Source organism: Apodemus sylvaticus, chromosome 4 (genome assembly GCF_947179515.1).
Source record: "Apodemus sylvaticus chromosome 4, mApoSyl1.1, whole genome shotgun sequence".
Lineage (NCBI taxonomy): Eukaryota > Metazoa > Chordata > Mammalia > Rodentia > Muridae > Apodemus > Apodemus sylvaticus.
Genome location: NC_067475.1, coordinates 59647081 through 59670460, shown reverse-complemented (window position 1 = coordinate 59670460; position 23380 = coordinate 59647081). Strand labels below are relative to the sequence as shown.

The following is a 23380-nucleotide window of genomic DNA, read 5'->3' as shown; positions in this document are numbered from 1 at the left end:
GGTGCATTCTTCCAGCCTTCGCAGGCAGCAAACATTACACGGAGTGCACATATATACATGCAAGCAAAACGCCCATATACATAAAATAAAGCTTTAATTTAATTTGTTTAGTTTTTTAGTTTGTTTTACTTTGCTTTGTTTTGTTTTGAGATAAGATTTCTGTGGAGCCCTGGCTGTCTTAGAACTCACTCTATAGAACAAGCTGGCCTCAAACTTAGACAGCCACCTGCCTCAGCCTCTGCACCCCAAGTGCTGAGATTAAGGTGTAAGCCATTGTATATTTTTAAAATGTACTGTATTTAAAAAAAACAAAGAGGTCTTAATGATCAGGTTCAGTGCCTAACCTGAAGTCTGAAACCTATATCCTATCATAGTTCTAAGAGTATTTAAAATCTTAAATCATTTTCCTCCTCAAACCAGCTCTCCTTCCCAATATCCCTTTTCTTTTGTCATCCTCTATATTTCAAGGTTGATTTACTGTTGGTATTTATAATTCTTCTTCCCCCAAACTTCCTTGTTCTACCTATCCTGAGAACAAGGTTTCTTTAAAAGGTTTCCATGCTAATTGTTAACTACTATATAATAATCCTACATATCAGTACCTGACTAATTATATCTCTTTTATTGATCATAAACACCTTGCTTAAAAATATTTGCCTATTTTTATTAGAAATAGGATAAAATGTAAACTTCTATGACTAGTTTTCAAATTCTCCATAATCAAATCTAATCTTGTATATATTCAACTTTATCTAAATAAGTAAAGTGAGCTGATTTTAAAAAGATAAAGAGGGAGATACTGGGAGTTAGGATAAGAAGATAAAACACTAAAAGTTTTAAAGCTTAAACAGAAGTATAAGGACTATTCTGAAGTAAAGGACAAACCAATTGGTACAGGAGGAGAATTATTCTGAGCTTGAAGTGTATATAAAGTGGTGGTGGGTCAAAATTCTAAGATAAAGGCACAAGAAGACTACAGCCATTAAAAATAATCTAGAGGTAGAATGACAGGAAACAATGAGCAACTAATCCATCCCCAGTTACTACCGATGGATACAAGCACCTCACAATAACCAGACAGTGTATATCTCCATCAGGAGTGGGTTCTTAGTGAGTGGGCGCAGACAATGGTCATCAATACATCCACAAATTTCTGTTCATTTTAATTAATCTGTAAAGTAAAAACATGGAAGGCTTAAAAAATATATCTAAAATGTCTTTAAATTTTAATAAATATCTGAAAGACTGAATTATACTTACTTATTTTGGTTATTAGCATTACCAATATTACAAAAAAGAGTACTGGTGAAACACTTAGAAGAAAGCAAATAAAAACATTATAGTAACAGACAATTCACCTATGATGCATAGGGCCCCGAAGACTACTCCTAGTACATAAAAATTATAAAACTGAAAATTGTTCCCCCCCAAAAAGAAAATTGTTCCCATTTATGAAAATGTAAATAATAGCCTCAAATTTTTTTCTAATGGTCTAGAACAAAAAAATATGTAACAATGTAATCTCATTAAGAAACTCATATTCCAAATTTGCATGTAACAACTGAAAACAGTGCTTGGAATATGGAAGCAACTCTGTGTTCTTATTTCCAGCATATATAACAGTGATGTATATACAAGTATCATGTTTAAATCTGCTTTGGGAAAGTATGTAAGGCTGAAATAAATTAGTATGATTGCTTTATTACTATTACTAAAGGGTAGCTATAGATATTTTATTCTTAAGCAGATCTAAATAAATTCAAGACTTTAAAAATCAAGATTCAAATTGCTGAAAATACAAATATTATTGGAACTAAAAAAAAAATCGAGATTCAAAGAAAATATCAATTTCCTTCACTTCAAAGAGACAACTTTTGTTTAAATTCTAACAAAACTGAGCATTTATTTAATTTAGCAGTTTTTCAAAAAGTAGATACTTAAAATGCATCACTTCAGAGGCTTGATGGCTAAAATGGATTGCCTGGGAAGTAATCATTCACAGAGATTTCCAGTATTATCAGAATACATATGAATACATATCTACAATTACAAGTTGGGCTTCTGAAAAAAAAAGATACAATAGAGATATCTAACATCTAACTATATCTATCAAATATATCACAGATAGGTCAGTGAGATGGCTCAGTAAGTGTAGGCACTACCACCAAGCCTGATGCCAGTTTGATCCTAAGGACTGGTCTGGCAAAAAGAGAGAACCAACCCAGTTGTCCTGACCTCTACTCACATGCTGTAGCATATACAAGCACATACACATACGCATACATACAGGCACAAAATAAATAAAACGCAACATAAATTTTTGTAAAGTAGAAAAGACCTAAAACTTAAAAACAATACTGTAAAAGTAAGTCATTCTCTGAATGCTGAGATGGGAAAATGGCCAATTTAAAACTACTATTCGTTTTCCCCAGACAGGGTCTCTCTACATAGCCCTGGCTGTCCTGGAACTCTATGTAGGCCAAGCTAGATTTTCCTGAAACTCAGTAGACAAGTCTAAACTCACAGAGATTTCCATGGTTCTGCCTCTAGAGTGCTGGGATTAAAGGTCTATGCCACCAAGCTGAGGCAAACTACTACTTTCAATTAAAGTGTGTGGCCAAACATCTCAGCTTGAATATTGAACCACTGTCAGCCAATAAATTATGTACTAGTGTTTACACGACCAGCTCTGTGTTTTTAAATACTTTGCTAATTTACTGGTAGCTTACTCAAGGTTTGATAATGGATTTGGGTTTTTAATTGTTGATGCAAACTCAAGGCTGATTCAGCTTTTTTGAAGTGGAAATAGTAGTAGTCCTACTTGTGTAGATGGGACTGCTTCTGTCTTTATACCAGATTTACCTAGCTGTCATGAAGGAAGGCAGATGTAGGCAGAACACTATACATAAGGAGTTAATAGAAAAGAATAGAAACTAATAGAAAAGGAGTTAAACTGGATACACAAAATGGAATGGATTATAGTCAGAATGAGAGGATCCTATCCTATGATGTCCATGGCACTTTACCATGGCTAACTATTCTAGGGGTAGAGGACAGAGCACAGTCAGTCTGCAACAGGCACCCCCACCCTTACTGTCTAACACCTGAAATGCTATCACCATCAGTCCGTGTGACAATTCCTGTATAAGATGAAGCTCAAAGTTTCCTATATAGTTAACAAGTTAGTAAATAATCCAAAGTAACACAACTGTAAGAACCAAAAGAAGATAGTTACATATATGAAGAAATGTAATATTCAAACAATAAAGTAAAACTGCTTTTAAAAATATGATAATAAAAATGGGTATAGGAGCCACAGACACTTTCCTTACATTTCCAAAGCCTATTATATTAGATATAATTAGCATAGTAGTGTAGTTTAAAGGAAAGCTCCTACAGTGACATTTGAAATTACATTATATTTAGTTACTTAGAAGGTTAATAGGAAAATATCCACAAGTAACGTTAACAGTAGTAATTTCTCACATCAGTTTAGTATAGACTAGGATAATGAGATAATTGTACTAATATCTACTGATCACATGATGTAAATGCCTATTGTTTACAACTGCCTATCAAAGACAGAGAAGAGTAGACATTCTGGAGTCAGTGCACAGAGAATAATAAGAAAATTATGAGACAAAAAGAGATTAAATTAAAAGGTGCTAAATGACACTTATTCTTAACTCTACCCTAAGATTTAGTTCTCCTTAGTACAAACAATGCCACCATCTCTGAGACCATACTTGTTTCTGACCACACTACATCTAATATCTAATTCTGACCAAACTACAAGCTCCCAGGAGTTAACTGTAAAGACTTAAAGAGTATTTCAAATGAAAGAATCAGGGGTGTCAAAAAAAAATCACATATGATAATTTTTTACTTTTTACAACTACATACATATTCAGCTTATTGGCAGCTTCTTGGATATATCCCATTTTATTCCTTGTCAAACTTTGTTTCCAAAGTACAAGTACTATGCTTTAATTAACCCAGTCATTTATTTTATTTTATTTTTTTAAAGATTTATTTATGTATAGTGTTCTGCCTGCATATATGCTTGTACGCCAGAAGAGGGCGCCAAGATCACATCACAGATGGTTGTGAGCCACCACGTGGTTGCTGGGAATTGAACTCAGAACCTTTGTAAGAGCAGTCAGGGCTCTTAACCACTGAGCCATCTCTCCAACCCATATGTTATTTTTTTTTTTTTAAAGACTTTTAAACCCTGCCCCTAAAAGCACTGCACGTGTGGCTGCTATGTCACATCTGTGTCAGTAGGTGGCAGAGAAGAGAGAGGCTATGTCTACTCTCAGTGTTCTGACCTGGCCTTGACCCACACCTACTGCAGCACTCAGGAGAGCAAGCCCTGATCTCCCCTGGGCAGCACAGTAAAGCTAGCCCCAGATGTGGGGGTTGCAGGTGAGCTAGCCCCGAGGACAAGAGTGTGAGAGAGCTGGTCCTGTCTCTTGTCTACTATTTGGTGGCAAGAGCAAGGAAGAAGAGATCTCCTCCCTCTTGCCTTAGCCACCAGCAGCAGGCTTGGGCCTGACAGGGTCATGAGAACAGGAGAGCTTGTCCTGGCCCTCATCTGCTGCTCCTCCACTCAGAAGAACAGACCCAGCACAGCACGGTAGTGCTGACTATAATGGTAGGGATTTGGGTGAGCTAGCCCCAAGGGTGTGAGCATTGGAGAACTGGCCCTGTCAGTTGTCCACCATGCAAAGACATGGACAAAGAAGTGATGACCTCCCCCACTCTTCCCCCTTGCCAACAATGGCAGGCAGGAGAGCTGGCCTAGAGGTCATTTGAGCAGGAGAGCTAGCCTTGCCCCTCACCTGCTGTAGCACTTGAGAGAGCAGGCGCTGTACTTCACCTGGGCATCACAGTAGAGCTGGCTCTGAGTGTGGGGGCAAGGGTGTAGAAGAGCCTCTTGTCTGCTGGGTGATGTCACCCTTCTCTCCTCCCTCATCCCTCGCCATCTATGGCAGGTAGGAGAGCTGGTCCTAGGGTCATGAGAGTACATTATCCTGAGTAGTATAATGTCCCGCACCACTTATACTACTCAGGAGAGTCTGCCTTGCACTTTGCCTGGGCAGCAGGGCAGAGCTGGCCCCAGTAGTGGGGGCTGCTGGTAAGTCAGCCCTGAAGACATGACAGCATGAGAACTGGCAGGCTGATCACTTCAGATACCTCTCAGGCCCAGATTCAGGCTTTGAAGTGGCCCGTACAACACTGACGATGGCAATTTACCTTGAAATGTTTAAAAAATAAAATATAATAATGGATGAATAATAATTCCAACCACTTAGCTGCTCAGAGCAAAAACCTTAAACATCATCCTGAACTTAAAACCTCTCCTTTCCTTACCAGCTGTCATGGAATCCTGTCATTTCCTCTTTCAAAACATACTTCAGATCAATCCACCACTTCATTTCACTGCTACTACTCTTAATAAAAATTCAATCCATCATTAATTTTCTACTATCAATAGGGCCTCCCTTTCTTCCCTTCTTGCCCTACTTTGAAATCTCAGTGGCTTTTTGAAATACATTCTGACATCATTTTCCAACTCTGTATTTTCAGTAACTTTAAGAATAAACAAAATCCAGTCTGGAGTTTTGGCTCTATGCTATGGCAAAGCATTACCTTCCCAGCACTAAAGATGAGTAGAAGAATGATGAAGAAGGCAGGAGGGACATAAGAAAGAAAGAATAAGAGGAAAGAGAAGGAAAAGGAAAAAGAGGAAAAGAGAAAAGTCCAGCCACAGACCTTCACAGACTGTCTCTTTCATCAATCTCCTCCAAGCTTTTACTTCACTTCCTAGGTGCCTGCTACACTGATCGTTCTGTTCCTTTAGTACGTAAGATCTTATATATCTCTGAGGATTAGTAATTTCCTCTGCCTAGAAATGTTGAAATAGCAAGGTATATGGCTTATATGTATCCTTCTCAGGATAGCCCTCCCTGACCACCTAGTAGAAACAAATGCCACATGAACAGTGCTAATGAAATGTTCATGTATGCCGTAATATTTTAATACTGTATTAATAGGCAGATTTGACAATTTTCACCCTGTAAGAAACCATCCTTAGAGATTCATTTCTAAGACCCATTTCCAATCACCAATCATTTCTCTTTTTTAAAGGTGACATTTTTGGGAGTGGAGCTTTTTTGGTTTTTCAAGACAGGGTTTCTCTGTGTAGCCCTAGCTTTTCCTGGAACTTGCTCTAAAGACCAGGCTAGCCTCGAACTCACAAAGATCTGCCTGCCTCTGCATTCCCAAATGGTGAGATTAAATATATGCAAAAGTGACTTTTTAAAGGGAAGGATTTGTAAAATAGTGTAGTATGATCCACTAAAACAAGGGTGCCAAATAATGTAAAATACTGCCTTGAAACTCAGCTTCTAGAATATTTTCAAATCCAAAAATAAAATATATAAATGTGTGTTTTTATGTATGCATATCTAAGCCAGGGCCAACATAAGAAGACACCACCACCTGAGGTTTCCGCCTGACCACAGAGATTGACAATTCATAATGTTAAGGAGCACTTCAATAGACCTGAGATCTGTTCAAAGTCAGTTTTCTCTCTGGAAAGCAGAGAAGCGTGGGAGAAACAATGTTAGTAAAGAGAAAACAAAGCTGGAGAGATGAGCAGAGGGATCAGGCAGCTGATCAAAGCAAGCAGGGAGGTTCAGGCTGTGAGCTGCAGACACAGATCTATGTCTGCATTGTAAGAGTTCCTAAAGGCATAGGCTGAAAATACAACAATGCTCTACAACACCCAGCATTCTCCTAAAGGTTAGGGCATGTGTACAGGAAACAAAAAAAAAAACAAAAAAACAAAAAAATGAAAAACAAAAACAAAAAAGATTATGTACAATCACTTCATAATGATTATGACCAAAATCTTTAAAAATGTAATTAGTATTTCTGAATAATTTGATCTTATTCTAGTTTAAAATGAGGTACATGGCCATACTATCTGGTAGACACCAGATCTGATGTGATCTCCAAAACTACAAATGTACTAGAACTAGAGACGTAGGCCACATGTTAATACTGAAAAGTCACAATGCCTCTCTCTAGAAATTATTTACAAAAATAGACTCCTCCCTTAATTCTTCATCATCTTTACCTTTATCCTAATCCCAGAAAAATCTGAACCCAGATTAAACTCCTTCGGGAGAAAGCACATAACCATGAATAACAGAATTCTAAACTGTTTCATAAAAGTTAGTAACACAGAAATTCACAATTCAATATAATCTCAAGATAGCTGGATCTTTAAGAGAACTCTAGACTGATTCTGATACTGACAGAGGGAGTAAGTGATAGGATAGGTCCTTCTCCTCAGTGTTCTGCTGTTAACAACAATCACCTCTGTACACAAACACCCAGTCACAGGCATCAAGTCACAGCAAAACTAGATGTTATATTTCACTCCAAGTAGTGAAGATGGCAACAGTAACAACCATATGATTCCTTGGTATTTTCTTGACACAGTTTTCATAGACAACCTCCCACTGCCCATTTACCTGACTGTGGCAGAAGTGGGACTCTCATAGTGGGCTGCAAGGTGTCCAGGAAGTTATTCTCAGAGGTCCCAGCTTAATATTCAACCCTGTGTTCTTTCAAAGACTATGTGAATAATTTCCTATATTCTATCTTTTTCATTTTCCTGCACTGGTCTCTGACAGGATATGACATGTTTGCTGTAGGAAGATTTCCTTTCAAATACAAACAGCCAAGCAAGCTCCCATCATTCCCATTGTTCATACCTGTTGAACAGTCTTCCCAGAACTGCTACCTTCTTACCTTCAGGTTTGCCCCAAACAGATAAATTCTCTGTTCTTAGTTATAGTCAGGTCTCTGCAGTCTGAGTCATGTGCCAATACTGCGCAATCTTTCCTTTCAGTTATATTAACAGCCATTATGGATAAGCATGCTTAAGCCTAAAACACCTCTGATCATTCACCTCACACACTTCCTAAAATTCACACCAGAAAACTTACTTTCCCTTACTACATGCCCTGGTCACTCAAAAGCAAAAAGTGCAAGTGTGGCCAAATGAGCCGAGACAACATTAGGAGTCTACCTAACACACAGCAGCAACTGGAAGGAATCGGACTGGAAGTGTTGTAAACAATCTCTTTAATAAAAGAAATATTTTCTCAATGCTTAAACAACTAAGAAAAAAGCCTACTTGGATACTCAACTGTTATATCAGCTAAAAATGTTATGATTGTTTAAATTTTAACCATAAGCTACAGCAATATGTCAGGCTTAAAATGTCCTGAAAAGTTATGGCATATCATAATTTAAATTATTTCATGTGCTCAAACTTCTGGATTACCATTATGTCTAACCACATTCATAAATGAAGACAATCTCAACAAACTGATCTAGCACACAATACTTAATTCTAAAAGAATACAAACTCCTTGAGGAATCTCAGGTTTTCATCAAATTCCTAGATGAATTCTCATACCAAAACCAAAACAATGAAAAGAATGAGATGACCTGGGTTCTAGTCCACACTCTGTTTGCTTAAGATTCAACTTCTTTATCTTTGAAGTCAGGGTACTGACTGGATTGATGTAGTTCTCTCCAGTTGATGACAACCTTTAATCCCAAATAGAAAACCTAACAGCACAAAGAACAAGAGGTAGCAATACTACAGGCGTCTTTGAACTGCCTCTTCAAAGGATTCATCTTAATGTAGAGTATTTGAAGACTGCGGAATAGAGGTCAGTTTGAATACAATGAGTTATTTTTCTATCTAGATTAGATAAATTTTATTAAGCAAAATATACTTTGAAAAGAGTGCATGCTTATAAAAGGCCATTAATTTCAAAACACCCTCAATACTATGTTCATTATAACATTTTCTCAGCTATCAGTCTCAGGATAGCTAACATCTACTAACCGGTTAGTAAATTTTACAAGCGGACAGGAATTATAGGAAGGTACTAATATCAAGTATCCCAAGTAAGTTCATTCTAAAATGTATCCAGGTTTTCGACATAATTGCTTAAACCATTCACTTATAAATGTAACAATAATTTATTCTAATTTCCTAGCTGGGCGGTGGTGGCGCATGCCTGTAATCCCAGCACTCTGGGAGGCAGAGGCAGGCGTATTTCTGAGTTCAAAGCCAGCCTGGTCTACAGAGTGAGCTCCAGAACAGCCAGGGCTATACAGAGAAACCCTGTCTCGAAAAAACAAAATCCAAAAAAAAAACCAAAAAAAAAAATTTTATTCTAATTTCCTATTTGATTAATAATATTCAGTTTAGCTGGAAAAATTAAACTATACTACTACAAACTTTGTTTAGAAACAAATCAAACAATGAACCTTTATTTTAGTATTTGTCCAATATTTTACTACATTTAACACCCACTCAATTCAAAACTGTAGGAGAAAAGACAGCTTTTTTCAGACATAATGAACTAATAATATTCTACACAGTGCATGAAAAATGAAGGCCTAATGATGCTCCTGTTCATGGTCCTTGCCATGAGAACTTTAATGTGTTCATCTCGATGAACCTCAGTTTCCTGTGTGTAAAGGGAAATTCCTAAGGAAGATGTGAATGGCAGCGTTTATGTCCTTATGAGCATTATCAGACCGGACAGCTAGTTTGTCAAGGTAAGTTCTCAAGGCAGAAGAGTCAGATTAGTTTGAAACACAGTGGTCAGGAGCATGTGGTTGACACCAAAAGGAAGTTGAATATCATATCTACTTATCAGTACTACATCATAAGACAGCTCTGATTAGCTCTTAACACTAAAGGAAATTAAAATTTTTATTAGTATGTATTCCCAACCTATCAAATATTTAAGTTGGTGAATAGACCCACTAGCAAAAACAATAAAATTATGGCAAAATATTCTGCCCAAAATTACTGAAAAGTAGTAAGATAAAGTTTTGTAAACAGAGGTAGAAAGAATGGATTACTGAGACAAATTCTATAGCTCAATCAATACACGGAATTAACATTGAGAACTCTAGCCTCATTTGAGGCTTCTGAAGTAGTAGTAGTTTTCCAAATAGGACTAAAAGACATCTCTAGAAGGTATAAACTAATCTAAAAACTATGTCTCTATTTTGATTCTTATCAGCAGCAAATCATACCCAATCCAAAGATGTTTTAGTTTTGCTGGAATTTTTTTGTGGGAGAAATGGAAGGGCTGTTTGGGAAATTTTCTTTTTGAGATAAGGTCTCAGACATCCCAGATTGGCCTCAAATTTACTACATATCAAAGGCTAACATTAAACTCCGACCCTTCTGCCTGCATCTGAACCAAATACTAGGGTTGCAGATAAGTGCAGTCACACTCAGCTGAATATGCTCGTTTGTACATGTATATTCACCAATAACCTATGACCATTTAATATCTACTAAAGATCTATTGGATGACACCAGGCAAAACCCCTGTGAATAAAGATTAATATTTAAATTATTGTTTTTAGCCAGGTATGATGACACAGACCTGTAATTTTATCACTCAGGAGACATAATTGCAAGCAAAAAGATCATGAATTTAAGGCTGCCTAGGCTACACAGTGATACCTGTCTTAAAAATAAAATCATTTTATATTATAAAAGTTGAAAACATTAATACTGTAATTAGAATATAAAAACAGCATAAAATTTAAAATTATTTTTAAAAACAGTGCTAAATGAGCACTCCTCCCTCTCCTAAGCTCTCCACTCTTTCTTAAATACTTGAAATGGAGACTTTAATTTCTTGAAATGGAGACTGCCCAGTAGAGGCATGGGAAAAACACATTTAACAAATCAAATTTTATTCTGCGATGTCTACAAACTTGCTTTTTGGTTATTACACAGGAACCGCATCATAGACTACTTTAAGTAATATTTCTAAGAGTCAGTAAGTTCACCTATGTATAACTTCTATGAGATTATAGTTGAAAGGCATGATTAGGAAACTATTCTAGTCAGAATTACTATTACTATGATAAAACACCATGACCAAAAATAACTTGGGAAGGATAGGGTTTATTCGGCTTACACTTCCACATCACCATTCATCACCAAAAGAAGTCAGGACAGGAACTTTAACTGGGCAGGAACCTAGAGGCTGGAGAGGTACTGCTTACCTGGCTTGCTCTCCGTGGCTTGCTCAGCCTGCTTTCTTGCAGAACCCAGGACCACCAACCCAAGAATAACACCATCCATAATGGGCTAATTAAAATGCCCTACAGCCAGATCTTAAGAAGGCATTTTCTTGGGGCTAGAGAGATGGCTCAGCGGTTAAGAGCACTGACTGCTCTTCCAAAGGTCTTGAGTTCAAATCCCAGGAACCCCATGGTGGCTCACAACCATCCATAATGAAATCTGATGCCCTCTTCTGGTGCATCTGAGAACAGCAGGACAGCTGCAGTGTACTTAGATATAACAATAAATAAGTCTTTTTTTTTTAAAGGCATTTTCTCTTATATTTTTGGTTGTGAGTTTAGTCTTTATCAGCTGAGCCATCTCTCTAGCCCAAGAAGGCATTTTTGCAATTGAGGTTTCTTCCTTTCAAATAACTCTTGGTTATGTCAAATTAGCATAAAATTAGTCAGTACAGGAATCCTTAGAAATAATACAATAATGATACAGTCTCTATTTATATCTAAAAACACCACTGTTTTAAAGAAAAACACTGGGAAGCAATTAATTAGTTTAGAATTTAATTTTCAAAATGGATAATAATATTAAGTTTTAAAACTTCATAGTTGAATTAGAAGAACAATCATTTTCTTACTACCAAAGTTACTGAATAATTCTCCAAAGTAGTCCCTCTACTTTAGAACAAGAAGCACTGATTTGGAAAATCTCATCTGCTATTATATGGCTTTTACTTCTATTTTTGTTTTTGAGTTAAGAAGCAGTTTGTCTCTATTGAACATATTCAAGTGTCAGCACCTCATCCTTCTAAATAACTGAACGTTTAAAAATGTTTTATTGCAGGAGGTCAGTTTACAGTTAGAGGCTAACCTATTCAACATTGCAAGTTCCAGCCAGGACTAATGATGAGATCCTCAATAGGAGGCTGGGGGGCTGCAGACATTGCTCAGTGGTTAAAAACAGTTGGCTACTCTCCCAGAGGACCCAAATTCAATTTCCAGCACCCATATAACAGCTCAGTTTTCTATAATTTCAGTCCAAGAGCATCTGACACTCTATTCTGGTCTCTGAAACCAGGCACATAGAAAAAAAACATACAAGCAAATCACTCATACATATAAAAACATTCATAGTACACCAAAATATAATTATTGAATTTGTGCATGCCTGTGGGGTGAGGGGGTGATGATGTGGGGGTTGAGGGGTGTGTATGTACATGCAACTATGTGCCTCAACATGTGTATAGCTGTCAGGAGACTTAAAGAGGAGCTGATTTTCTACCATTTAGTCCCAGGGATCAAACTTAACAGGCTTGGTGGGAAGCACTTTCACCAGCTAAGCCTGCCAAACATCTAAATTTCTATATAAAAGCATTTCAAATTTAAAAACATCAAATACAATAACATTTGAGCAGAATATTTGATAAAGTCAGTCTCAGCTTTGTTCTACAACCTGTTTTTGGTTTGTTGTTGTTGTTGTTTAGTTTTATATCAACTATATCCAGCAGTTGGCTTCAACGTAGGAGATGTGTTTTAAAGGAGGCCATGTTGCTGTTGTCTGCTTAGCATCCCTTCCTTCGAGGCACTCCCTTCTCGCTCTATCTTGGAGTTGTTTTAGTGATAATGTGCTATCTGTACCTGGCTGCAAGAATGCACATGCTATCCCAACCTGTCCAATCTCTTTATACCACGACCCTGTCTTTACAACAGTGGGTCAGAGATAAGCATGAAGCATATCAAAGTCCCTCCATGATTTGTTATTGGACACCATAAGAAAAGATGAGATGCTTTAATGATCCCTATTCTAAAAGATTCAGAGCTACCTTTCATGTATGTCTTGCTATAGAATTCTGAAAAATTGGCAAGTGAATTAGGTTTTGTTTCTTGTTGCTGTTTAAATTTCCTACTGAGATCTAAGCTATTTATTACAAATTTCCTGTGCATAATTAGTTTGGATAATTAGATCTAAAAGGGCATTATTTCTCTAGGACTACTCTATTCAAGCACAGTATTAAAAGTTATTTTATCAAAAGAAAAAAAAAACAAAGCTATTCTGGTTAAGTTCAGAAAATAAGGTATTTGCTAATAAAAATTTGTGTTTTTCTCCCTTATAATGTATTTTCAATTCCTAAAACTACTTTATTAAACATCATCATGTACAGTAAAATTCAATTTTTTATATTCATAGCCCCTAACAAACTTTCTGGAAGGAAAATAATTATGTGTTTAAAACTCTACAAAACAAACAAACAAACATAGCAATAATGAAGAGGCCAGAATCTTTAAGTATTTCAGTTACTATTCATATTGCAAATCCAAGACAATAAGAATGTATCTTAGTTAGGGTTTCTACTGCTGTAATTAAACCCCAAGCAACTTGGGGAGGGAAAGACTTATTTCAGCTTACAGTTCATCACTGAGGGAAGTCAGGGTAGGAACTCAATTAGGTCAAGACAGAAACCGAGCAGGAGGGGCTGGGGAGTGCTGCTTACTGGTTTGCTCCTCCTGGGATTGCTGGATTTGTTTTCCTATACTGCCCAGAACCACCAGCCAAGGGATGGCACTGCCCAAGATGATCTGGGCTCTCTGACATCAACATTCAATCATCAATCAAGGAAAAACACCACAGGCTTTTTTCCACAGGTCAATCTGGTGAGGCATTTTCTTGAGGTTACCTCTTCCCAAATAACTCTAACTTTTGACAAGTAGACATAACTACCCAGCACGGAAGAGATCATTTTTTAAAACAAAATTCCTTCCAATTTCATGTTTAAAAAAAAAAAAGGAAAAAGGAAAAAACTTTCCCCAACTAAACCATAGCAGGAAATTTTAACTCCTCTTTTTGATTCTTTTTTTGTTTTGATGACTCAATGAGTTTCATTAGGACTGCTTATAGAAACATGGATAAGGGACTGTTTATAGGGCATAGGCACTGTATGAAGTGGCTAGAGTACTGAAAAATGTCTCTGCCTTACTTAGCAGCTATTAGTTTTATATATATCCTTGGGAGGGTGTAGGACCCTGAGGGCTCCTCCTCTGCCCACAACAGGATGTAGTCAAAGGCAATCTTGTACAAGTCTTGTACAGATAATCACAGGCGCTAGATGCATGGAATGCCCAGAAGTCAGCATTCTATATGAAGTCTAACTTCCTCTGGTTCTTACATTCTCTTTGCCTCTTTTTGCATATGTTCTCTGAGCCTCAGAAGGCCCAATATATGTGTATATACATAAATAAATATATATTCATGTGTGTATCCCATACATGGCTGAGCATAACATAACAAGTCCTCATCCCTTTGACCAGTTATGAGCCTCTGCTGTCACCACCGGCCCTAGCAAAAGAAGCGTCTTTGAACAAAGTCAACAGTATCACTAACCTACCCCTTTACAATTCTGGATCTCTAAACAATATCTCTAACACATATCAATAAACAAAGTAAGTAACTAAATCTACTAACACAGACTGCCCTTTCTCAGGTGCTTAGATTTATGTTATGACTGACATCACAGTCTTCAAAATGCTGTCCATACTCTTAGCCATGTTGAAATTCCTGAAATGGTAGAGGGCTTACTCCTCAGAACCACTGCGCTACAGCAACTTGCTGCATAAAATTACTGGGATAGTAGAAAAATAAATATATTAATGATGCCAACCTTGTCACTAGAAGCCAAATGGCTGGCTAAGTCAAGATTAAGATGAAACTGTTTTCAGTTCCCTTTTACTACAGTAGCAAACTGAGCTTTCCCATAAAATTTGTTGGGCTCCCAAAGCAACCCAAATACCCTTATTATCTGTAAACAATTAGTATTAATGATAATATTTCAAGTATATTATGGGCAAAATAAGAATATTCATGATACTATATTATGAGTTGAATGAGACTAAGCTAAAGACAGAAATACATCCCAATAGCATTATTACTAGGAGAAAACAAATTTTAAGTTAGAACTTAGGAAAAACATTATCAGGAATAATTCAAAATGTCTCTATATTTAAACAATTAATAGAATTCCTCCTCTGTTTTCCAATTATCATATATTATACAATGTATAATTTTGTGCATTTATACTAAGAAAAGTGTTTTTAATATATACACATATGCAATGGAACATCCTATAGATATTTATAAAGTAAACATTCTTGCCCTGTATTTTTCTCTTCAACTATCTACTACTAAAAACGTCACTTTTCAACTAAACCAAAACCTGTCTATCTTTCAAAGCCAAGATAAATTCAATTTTTTTCATAATTCCTTCCTCCACCAGGCAAGTCAGGAAATAAGGACAAGTAATCAGGACTCTATAAGGACTCAACCAAAACACAGTAGTTCTTCCAACATGGGGGGTATGGGCAACTCATTTTAAAAGTGGTACAAAACAGCACATGGTGAGCACCATAAGGACTTTTAAAAAGTCACTTTTATTTGTTTGGCTCCCCCCTCCTTTTTTTGTAATAACTTAGGAACTAAAAAATCTTGCTAAGATATTCTCATAGTCTCTCCTTCCCTCCAGGCTGCCCCTCCCTGAGATATGTCTTACTATGTAAACCAGCTGGCCCAACTACCAAAGAAGTACTCAGGATGCCCACTGCCACACCCAGTTCAAAGTAACTTTTAGAACCACACACTACAGAGATAATTATTAAGTTTAGTTTTCACCAAAGTTCATGTTAGATCTTACCTGAAGGATTTTAAATAGTAAGGAAAAAGATGAAATCAGAAATAACCTTTCCTGCAAGAATTCTTTATCAGTGAATCACTCGGCTCTCTTTGCATGCTTCTTAAAGATACCATTTCTGACTCATTTGACAAGGTCAGTGCTAGCTGCTGTGGGGACATTAGATGTTTGAGGACAGAGCATGTTCAGTAAGCCGATTTTTCACTTTCTCTTTATAAACTAAAAGAGGCAGCTTTTCTTGGAAAACTTTCAAAATAATATTGGGTTTTCAGGACAGAAGAGCAGTGAGTGGGTTTGCCTCTTTTCCACCACAAACAAGTCTCCAAAGCACCAGCCTCCACACTGCATAGCAACTCATCACCCTCAGCAACAGGGTTTTAGATCAGAGTATTCCCTCCCTACCAAAATGCAGTATCTGAAAAATACTTATCAACATTTCAGGTAAAATTCTGAAAGGGTTATTTCAAAGTAACAAAGTTGTAGTTTTTAATAACAAACTTCTTATCTATTGTTAAAACACAAAGGACCAAAAGTTCACTTTAAAATCAATAGTTTGATAGAGAATATAAGAGTGGTTCAAAAATGAAATTATTGGGTGTGGTGGAACACAACTTTAATCCCAGTACTCAGGAGTCAGAGCAAGAGCACTGACCACAAGTTCAAGGCTAACCAGGGTCACAGAGCAAGAAAAAGTCTGTCAAGGAAAGGAAGAGAATGAAAGAGAAAGAGGAAAAGAGAAGCCGAGGAAGGGAAGAGTCAATAACACAGTCCCAAAACACAAAACACTAAGTATCCACAAAATTTTTAAAAGGACTTCAAGGATTATACTCTAAAGACACTATACAACATTATCCACCCAAAGAGTAGGCAATAACTTTGCATAAGTCAGATACTCAAACAAAATTATACATGGTTTACCATAAATTTACATAAATTAGAAAACAAACTTTAAGAATGTGATTTTATAAAGTAGTCCCCACATCAGAGGAAAAATAACACATATTTACAAAAACATGGTGTTATGTTGCTATGTTTCATGAAATTCAGTTTTAGCAATGACTTGAATAAAACAAAAAAGTGATCTGAAATTTGAAAAGGCCAAATATTAAATGTGTGCATTTAATAAAAAGATAGAAAGAAATTAAAAACTTTCTAAAAGACATCAACCTAAGAAAGATTATGTCTGAAGATAAGGGGAACGTATTGGCTAGTTTGATGTTAACTTGGCACAAGCTATAGTCATCTGAGAGGAGGGAACTTCAACTGAGAGAGCAGCTCCATGAAATTAGCCTACAAATAAACCCGTAGGGTACTTTTATAATTGGTGATTGGTGGGGGAAGCCATCCTTGGGCTAGTGGTCCTGGGTTCTATAAGAAAGCAGGATGTGCAAAGCAGAAAGAGCAAGCCAGGAAGCAGCACCCCTCCATGGCCTCTAGACTTCTAGGTTCCTGCCCAGTTTGAGTTCCTGTCCTGGCTTCTTTCAGTGATAAATGGTGATATAGAAGTGTAAGTCTAATAAACCCTATCCTTCCCAAGTTACTTTGGCCATGGTGTTTCAGCAATGATAGCCATAACTAAGATAGGGAACAACAATCAATAAAGAAACCAGAATGCTACACTAGAAAAGTAACCAAATTAAATATTGAGAGATGCTTGGATTTAGTACTCTGACAAAGTCATCTAGAAAGAGTGTTTAGGTATAAAGATGTTAACAATGTTACCCAGTTCTGCAGCTCCAGCCAGCATATGTCCCCTAATCTAGAAAAGCAAGAATGTTTCAAATGACAGTTTATCAAAATGTGATGCAATTGTCTCTAACAAAAAGACTGCCTCACCAAATCTCTAGTTTTTGATGGCTAAAAATATATTGAATACTTGGTAGTATTACTAACCTAGGAGGCTAACAATTAAGTCTCATTTTCTTTTGTTCTTCTCTTTTTTGGATACTAAACCACTTAAGCAAAATTCAATGATGTTCCAAAGTGCTCACTACACTAAAAACTAGCAAAAAGCTACAAGAGTTGAGGAGTGTACTGGCTGGTTTTCTGTCAACTTGACACAAGCTGGAATTATCACAGACAAAGGAGCTTCAGGTGAGGAAATGCCTCTATGAGGTCCAACTGTAAGGCATTTTCTCAATTAGTGATCAAGAGTGGGAGGGCCCATTTTGGGTGGTTCCATCCCTGGGCTGGTAGTCTTAGGTTCTATAAGAATGCAAGCTGAGCAAGGCAGTGGAAGCAAGCCAGTAAGTAACATCCCTCCATGGCCTCTGCATCAGCTCCTGCTTCCTGATCTGCTTGAGTTCCAGTCCTGACTTCCTTTGGTAATGAACAGCAATGTATAAGCTGAATAAACCCTTTCCTTCCCAACTTACTTCTTCTTGGTCATGACGTTTGTACAGGAATAGAAACCCTAAGACAAGGAGTAAAGCAGTTTTTATTATTTGCATTATCACACACATTCCTTATTTGAAAGCATCCAGTAAAGCTTGTTCACTAAAGGGGAATGTATTTCTAGAGGTGAGTTCATTTTAACAAAATTCCTTTAGACACTATAACCCCCGAGTCAGTAGAGAGCATTTTTACCTGCATTTAATTACCATGTTACAAACCCTACTTCAAATTAATCATTAAACACACAGATAACTGCATTAAAAGCAATGTTCTCTGTGATTTTCATCTCTAGATAGAGTAGATTTAAGGTAGTCCAATGCACTGTGTACATAATAAAGCAACACACAATGATTTCACATACTTAGATTATAAGGCAATATTTAATTTTTAACTAAAATAAAATCTATATAATTTTTGAGTGATGAAATATTTAAAGGTGAACTAAGAAAATATTTATGTATTCTAAAACTCTATACATTCACAGTTGAGGGAATTTTAGAACAAAATTAACTAATGGTCATACTATCATACTAATCCAAATAAAACTTGTTTAAGAATATACTGTGTAAATGACAGGCACTTGTGCTACAGACAGGACTATACACCATAAAGGGTTTCACCAATGGTCCAAAGTTCAAAAGTTCAGATGATAAGTATTCTCTTTTAAACAGTAGCAAAACAAAAACAAAGCCACAGATCACAATTATGAAACTGGTGATTAATTGGGCCAAACAATAAATAGGACTAAAGATTTACCTATAAAGTATTAATAAAGTAAAGTTAAAGTATTGATTGCTAAGTACTATATTAGCACTAAACCAATACTGAACTCTCTAATTCAAAGAAGGATCCAAATTGTAAAGAATTGTTTTAAATTGCCCATTAAAAGGTACAACAAAATAAATACAGCTCTAAAGCAAAAGTTTAGAAAATCAGAAAGAAGACATGCTCTGTGTACCTGCACTAACAGCATTGGCAGGGCTTCCCCGAGCCTCTCCAGGACAACAGAAAGGAAAGGCTAGAGTAAAGAAGTAATACTGTTGCCCCAGCTCATCCTTCAGCCACAACTTTCAGAGACAATTATGAGATCATTCCTCATTAACAAGACATCTTGCAGAAACAAGCTACATTTTACTCTTTAGCTTCTAAATGACTGTCAAGAATACAGTTTAACAAAGAGTTACCAGTCAAGAGTGCTAAATCTAGTATATAATGCTTGAAATTAAAATTTTTCACAAAATTTAGAAAACAATGGGAGTGGAGGCAAGGAAAGTTTCACTTTAAAATCTTTAAAAAATTTTAAAATAAAAAAATTTTAAAATTTAAAAAATTTTAAAAACTTTTAGAATATCTTACACCATGTTTTGATGATTTTCTAAATGAATCACAGCCATATAGACTCCAAAATTCTCTGGAGATATACTTGTGCAGTTTTTAACTAAATCCAAAGTTCTACAAATAACCTCTTCAAGTTTTTAATTTCTAGTTTTTAAAGCTCGTGTTTAACCTACAAAACCCTTGGAATTTCATTATAAATGATGCTTTTAAGTAAAGCCACTTAAGAAAGCCATATAATATACTACCTAACAAATATTTTTCATTACAATTTGCTTAGAACAGTTTTAAATTTCAGATGGCACAAAAATAGTGGTATCCACTATGAATTATCAATGCTGAGCATATATTAAAAAGTAAGCACAACATTCAGAACTGTTACTAAAAAGCTGCAGTACAGCATTGACACCAGTTATTCTCTTTATTTTCACTTAATATTTAAAGCAGGACAGTGTCTTTGGATGATGACAAGAAGGCAAAATTTTATTAATACAAAATGCTAACCATATTTTGGGGCACTAACATATTGACTATATTATATATTGAATATAGTGACTATATATTGACTATCAATATAGTTAACTAATACTACTGTATAAGACTTTAAACCCTGAAGTATTTTCTCCAATTTTATGTGAAAGGTGTATAAAATGTAAAACAGATTGGTATTTATTAAGGAGCCATCTCTCTCATCTTTTAAAGGAACCACAGTGATTTGGAATATAACAACTTCCTCAACAACTTTAAGACTGTTACTCCCTCAGTAATGGTCCCAACTGATCAAAACAAAACAGAGCCATGATGCACGTGTTCTCATTATTTGCTGGCTCATGGTTCATCTAAGTCAAAGGTTCTCAACCTCCCTAATGCTGTGGACCCTTTAATACCTCATGTTGTGGTGACCCCCAAACATACAATTATTTCATTGCTACTTCATAACTGTAATTTTGCTACTGCAATGAATCGTAATGTAAATATCTGATATGCAAGATAGCTGATACACAACCTCCAAAGGGGTCGAGACCCACAGATTGAGAACCAATGATCTAAGTCGTACATAGGCTATGTATTTGGAATATTATAGTATTTGGAATATTATTTATAAACAGTAACCAACACACCGAATTACAGCCCCAAAAGTCTTCCCTCTACCCTTTACATATGGTTCTAGAAGTTAAGAGTTAAGAATCTTATAATCCTCAAAAACACAGAGAAAGGGTGTTTATAGCTTAACAAAGTTCTAAAGATTAACAATAAGAAAAACCCACAAATATACAAATCTTAACAGTATCATAGAATAGATTATATATAAAGTACCTTCATTTAAGCTAGTAAAATTATGTTACATACCCACAACACATGGATAATTGCATCAAAACATCAGTTGCAACTAGCTCAAGGACTACTAAAGAGACAGTCATAAAGTGAGCTGAAGATGAGGAAGAGAGAGATCAATGGAGGAAGGGAAGGGGGAGGGAAGGGGAGAAAGAGGGAGAGAGGGAGAGAGAGAATATTAAAATGTCTAGAATTTTCTAGCATAGTAGTGAAAGGGGAAGACCAAAATCCAGCTCAGGTCACAATTTGGCAGCCCATGTGTTCAGACGTACCCTATCTACGTTCAGCAGAAACAATTTGATTTCTAGTAACAATGGTTAATCACAATGCCTGTGTCTACAACCACCTCAGAGGTCAGAACCACATTTTACCAAGACCAAAAGGACCAACAATGTTCTCTCTTACAAATTCCTACGAAAACTTACTACATACTACCAGACCAGACTGTGCGCAGTCTGATCAATGCTTTCCAACTAGGGAGTATGCCATAAGCGTAATGTGCTTTGCAGCACATTTTACGAGCATCAAAGACACCGGGGCACCAAGGGTTCTTTTTTTACCCAGCGCTTCAACAAATTTTGTAGATTTGAAAGCTTTACAAAGGCATTTGCTCTGCTGGGCACCTGGGTCTTCCTTCCAAACCCAGACTACACAACAGCTCCACTGCCTCATACCACACATGTACCTCATTGGTACTCAGACACCTGAGCCACCTAGACCCACAGAGTGGGACTGTCAGCTCCCAGACGTCTGCGGTCGTGCAGGACGCACTGGGCCAGCTGAGCCCTCCCAGGAGCTTTCAGTGGTAACCTCGGCACTCGATCCAGCGCTGGGTCTCCATAGTAAAGCCCTTTCTCCCCGTTAGAAGACGCGAATACGTTCCAAAGACAAGATTATCATCATAAGACCTTTTCCACAAAGGGGAGCAGAAAAGGGATGGCCTTCTTCTCTAGGCAAAAAAAAAAAAAAAAAAAAAAAAAAAAAAAAAAACTCTTGTTTGCGGTGGGAGACCGAGCTGGATTAGGAGAGCCAGCTCCCAGTGTCCTAGTGGCAATTCCCTGACAGTCTACACAGCTGTCGGTTCATCCCAGCTCAGTTTTACTAGCTGCAAAATGGGAAACCCCGGCGCCGCCCCCTCCCCCTCCTCCCCGGGGAGTCGGGACCAGGGCCCGGGTCCCCAAGCCGACAACACACCTGGCTTCACGGTCTTCAGACGGATGGGCTCGCGGAAGTGGCGGATGACAGCCAGGGTGTCCCGGTTGGTGAGCCCACTGACCGGCGTCCCGTTCACCTCCAACAGCACATCGCCCGGACTGGGCGCCTTGCCCGAGACCACGCAGCAGGTGCCTCCGCCGCCGCCCGGCTCATCGCGGAGCCGCCCCAGGTAAGGGAACTCGCCGCGCTCGGCGCCGCCGCGGATCTCAGCGCCCAAGTCGCCCGGGGGCCCGGCCCAGGATACCGCACACTCCTGCACCTTGCTGAGCCAGTGCTTCTTCTTCTTCAACGTCTTCGACATCCCGACCTCCGCTGCACCATGGGGAGCCCCCGCGCGGGCGGCCGCGGTGCCGCTCCGGGCCCCGCGCACAGCCCGGCCAGAGGGGCGCCGCCGTCGACCCCCTGCTTCAGCCCGCTGGCCGCGCGACGCCCCTCTCGCGGGCCGCTGAGGAGAGCCGGAGGGAGCGCGCGCCCCGCGGGCGGCGCCGGCGGCGGGGTCTCCGGGCGGGGTCAGCGCCGACGGCCGGGGCTCGGCGCCCGCGCGGCGGGAAAGGCTGAGGCAAAGGGGCGGGAGCTGAGGGAGCAGCTGGAACCGAGGCTCAGTCCGGGACGCGCGCACCAAGCTAAGTCGCCCGCTCGAACGCGGCTGCTGCGGAGCCGGAGCGCCGAGACCAACGCCTGCCCCAGCTGCCAGGAAACTGGCGCTTTCAAACCCGCCGCAACCTCCTCCCCGCTCGGCCCCTCCCCCGCCCTCGCCGGCTCGGCCCCGCCCCCTCCCGCAGCGCAGCGCCCGGCGCGCTGCCGTCACCAGCCCTTCTCCGAAGGACGCGCCCAGCTCTCGACTCCGCGCCGGGGATTGGATTCTGGCAGACTGGGGGCGGCCCTCGGCGGGCTTGCTGATTTCTGATTGGGTTGTCTGAGTAGAGGAGGCGGGCACAAGAATGACTGAAGTTTAGGGAGGGAGGAGAAAAGAAGTTTAGAGTGTGAGGGTGGGAGAAGGGGGAGGGAAGAGAGAGGGTTGGTCTGAGAGCGGGCACAGGTCGCCTAGCGGGGAGAGGCCCTCCGCCCAAGGACTGGAGCCAAGGGAAACTCTAACGCAGAAAGGACCTAGGTCCCCAAGGTGGGGCGTGCCCAGCCGGGCAGGGGGCGGGGCCTCTGAGCTGGAGCCGGATGGCGATCCTGGGAGTCCAGTGTCCGGCTACCCGGAGCGGTAGAGCCACGAAATAGGCCTGTTACAGCTGAAACGGATCCAAAGGGTTTGGGTTTGTTAATTTGTT

General features: G+C 38.7%; 1 protein-coding gene and 1 pseudogene across 2 annotated transcripts in view; one reads left to right on the top strand and one right to left on the bottom strand.

Moving 5' to 3' along the window:
* The window catches only part of Magi3 (membrane associated guanylate kinase, WW and PDZ domain containing 3), a 254253-nt gene extending 231432 nt beyond the window's left edge, over window positions 1-22821 (bottom strand). For both annotated transcript variants that reach the window (XM_052179584.1, XM_052179585.1), the window contains exon 1: window positions 22083-22821. In XM_052179584.1, the coding sequence (XP_052035544.1) occupies window positions 22083-22404 (322 nt within the window). In that variant the 5' untranslated portion in view covers window positions 22405-22821. The remainder of the gene's footprint in view (window positions 1-22082) is intronic.
* On the top strand, window positions 4231-4336 carry LOC127683926 (uncharacterized; annotated as a pseudogene).
* Window positions 22822-23380: the final 559 nt, after the last annotated feature.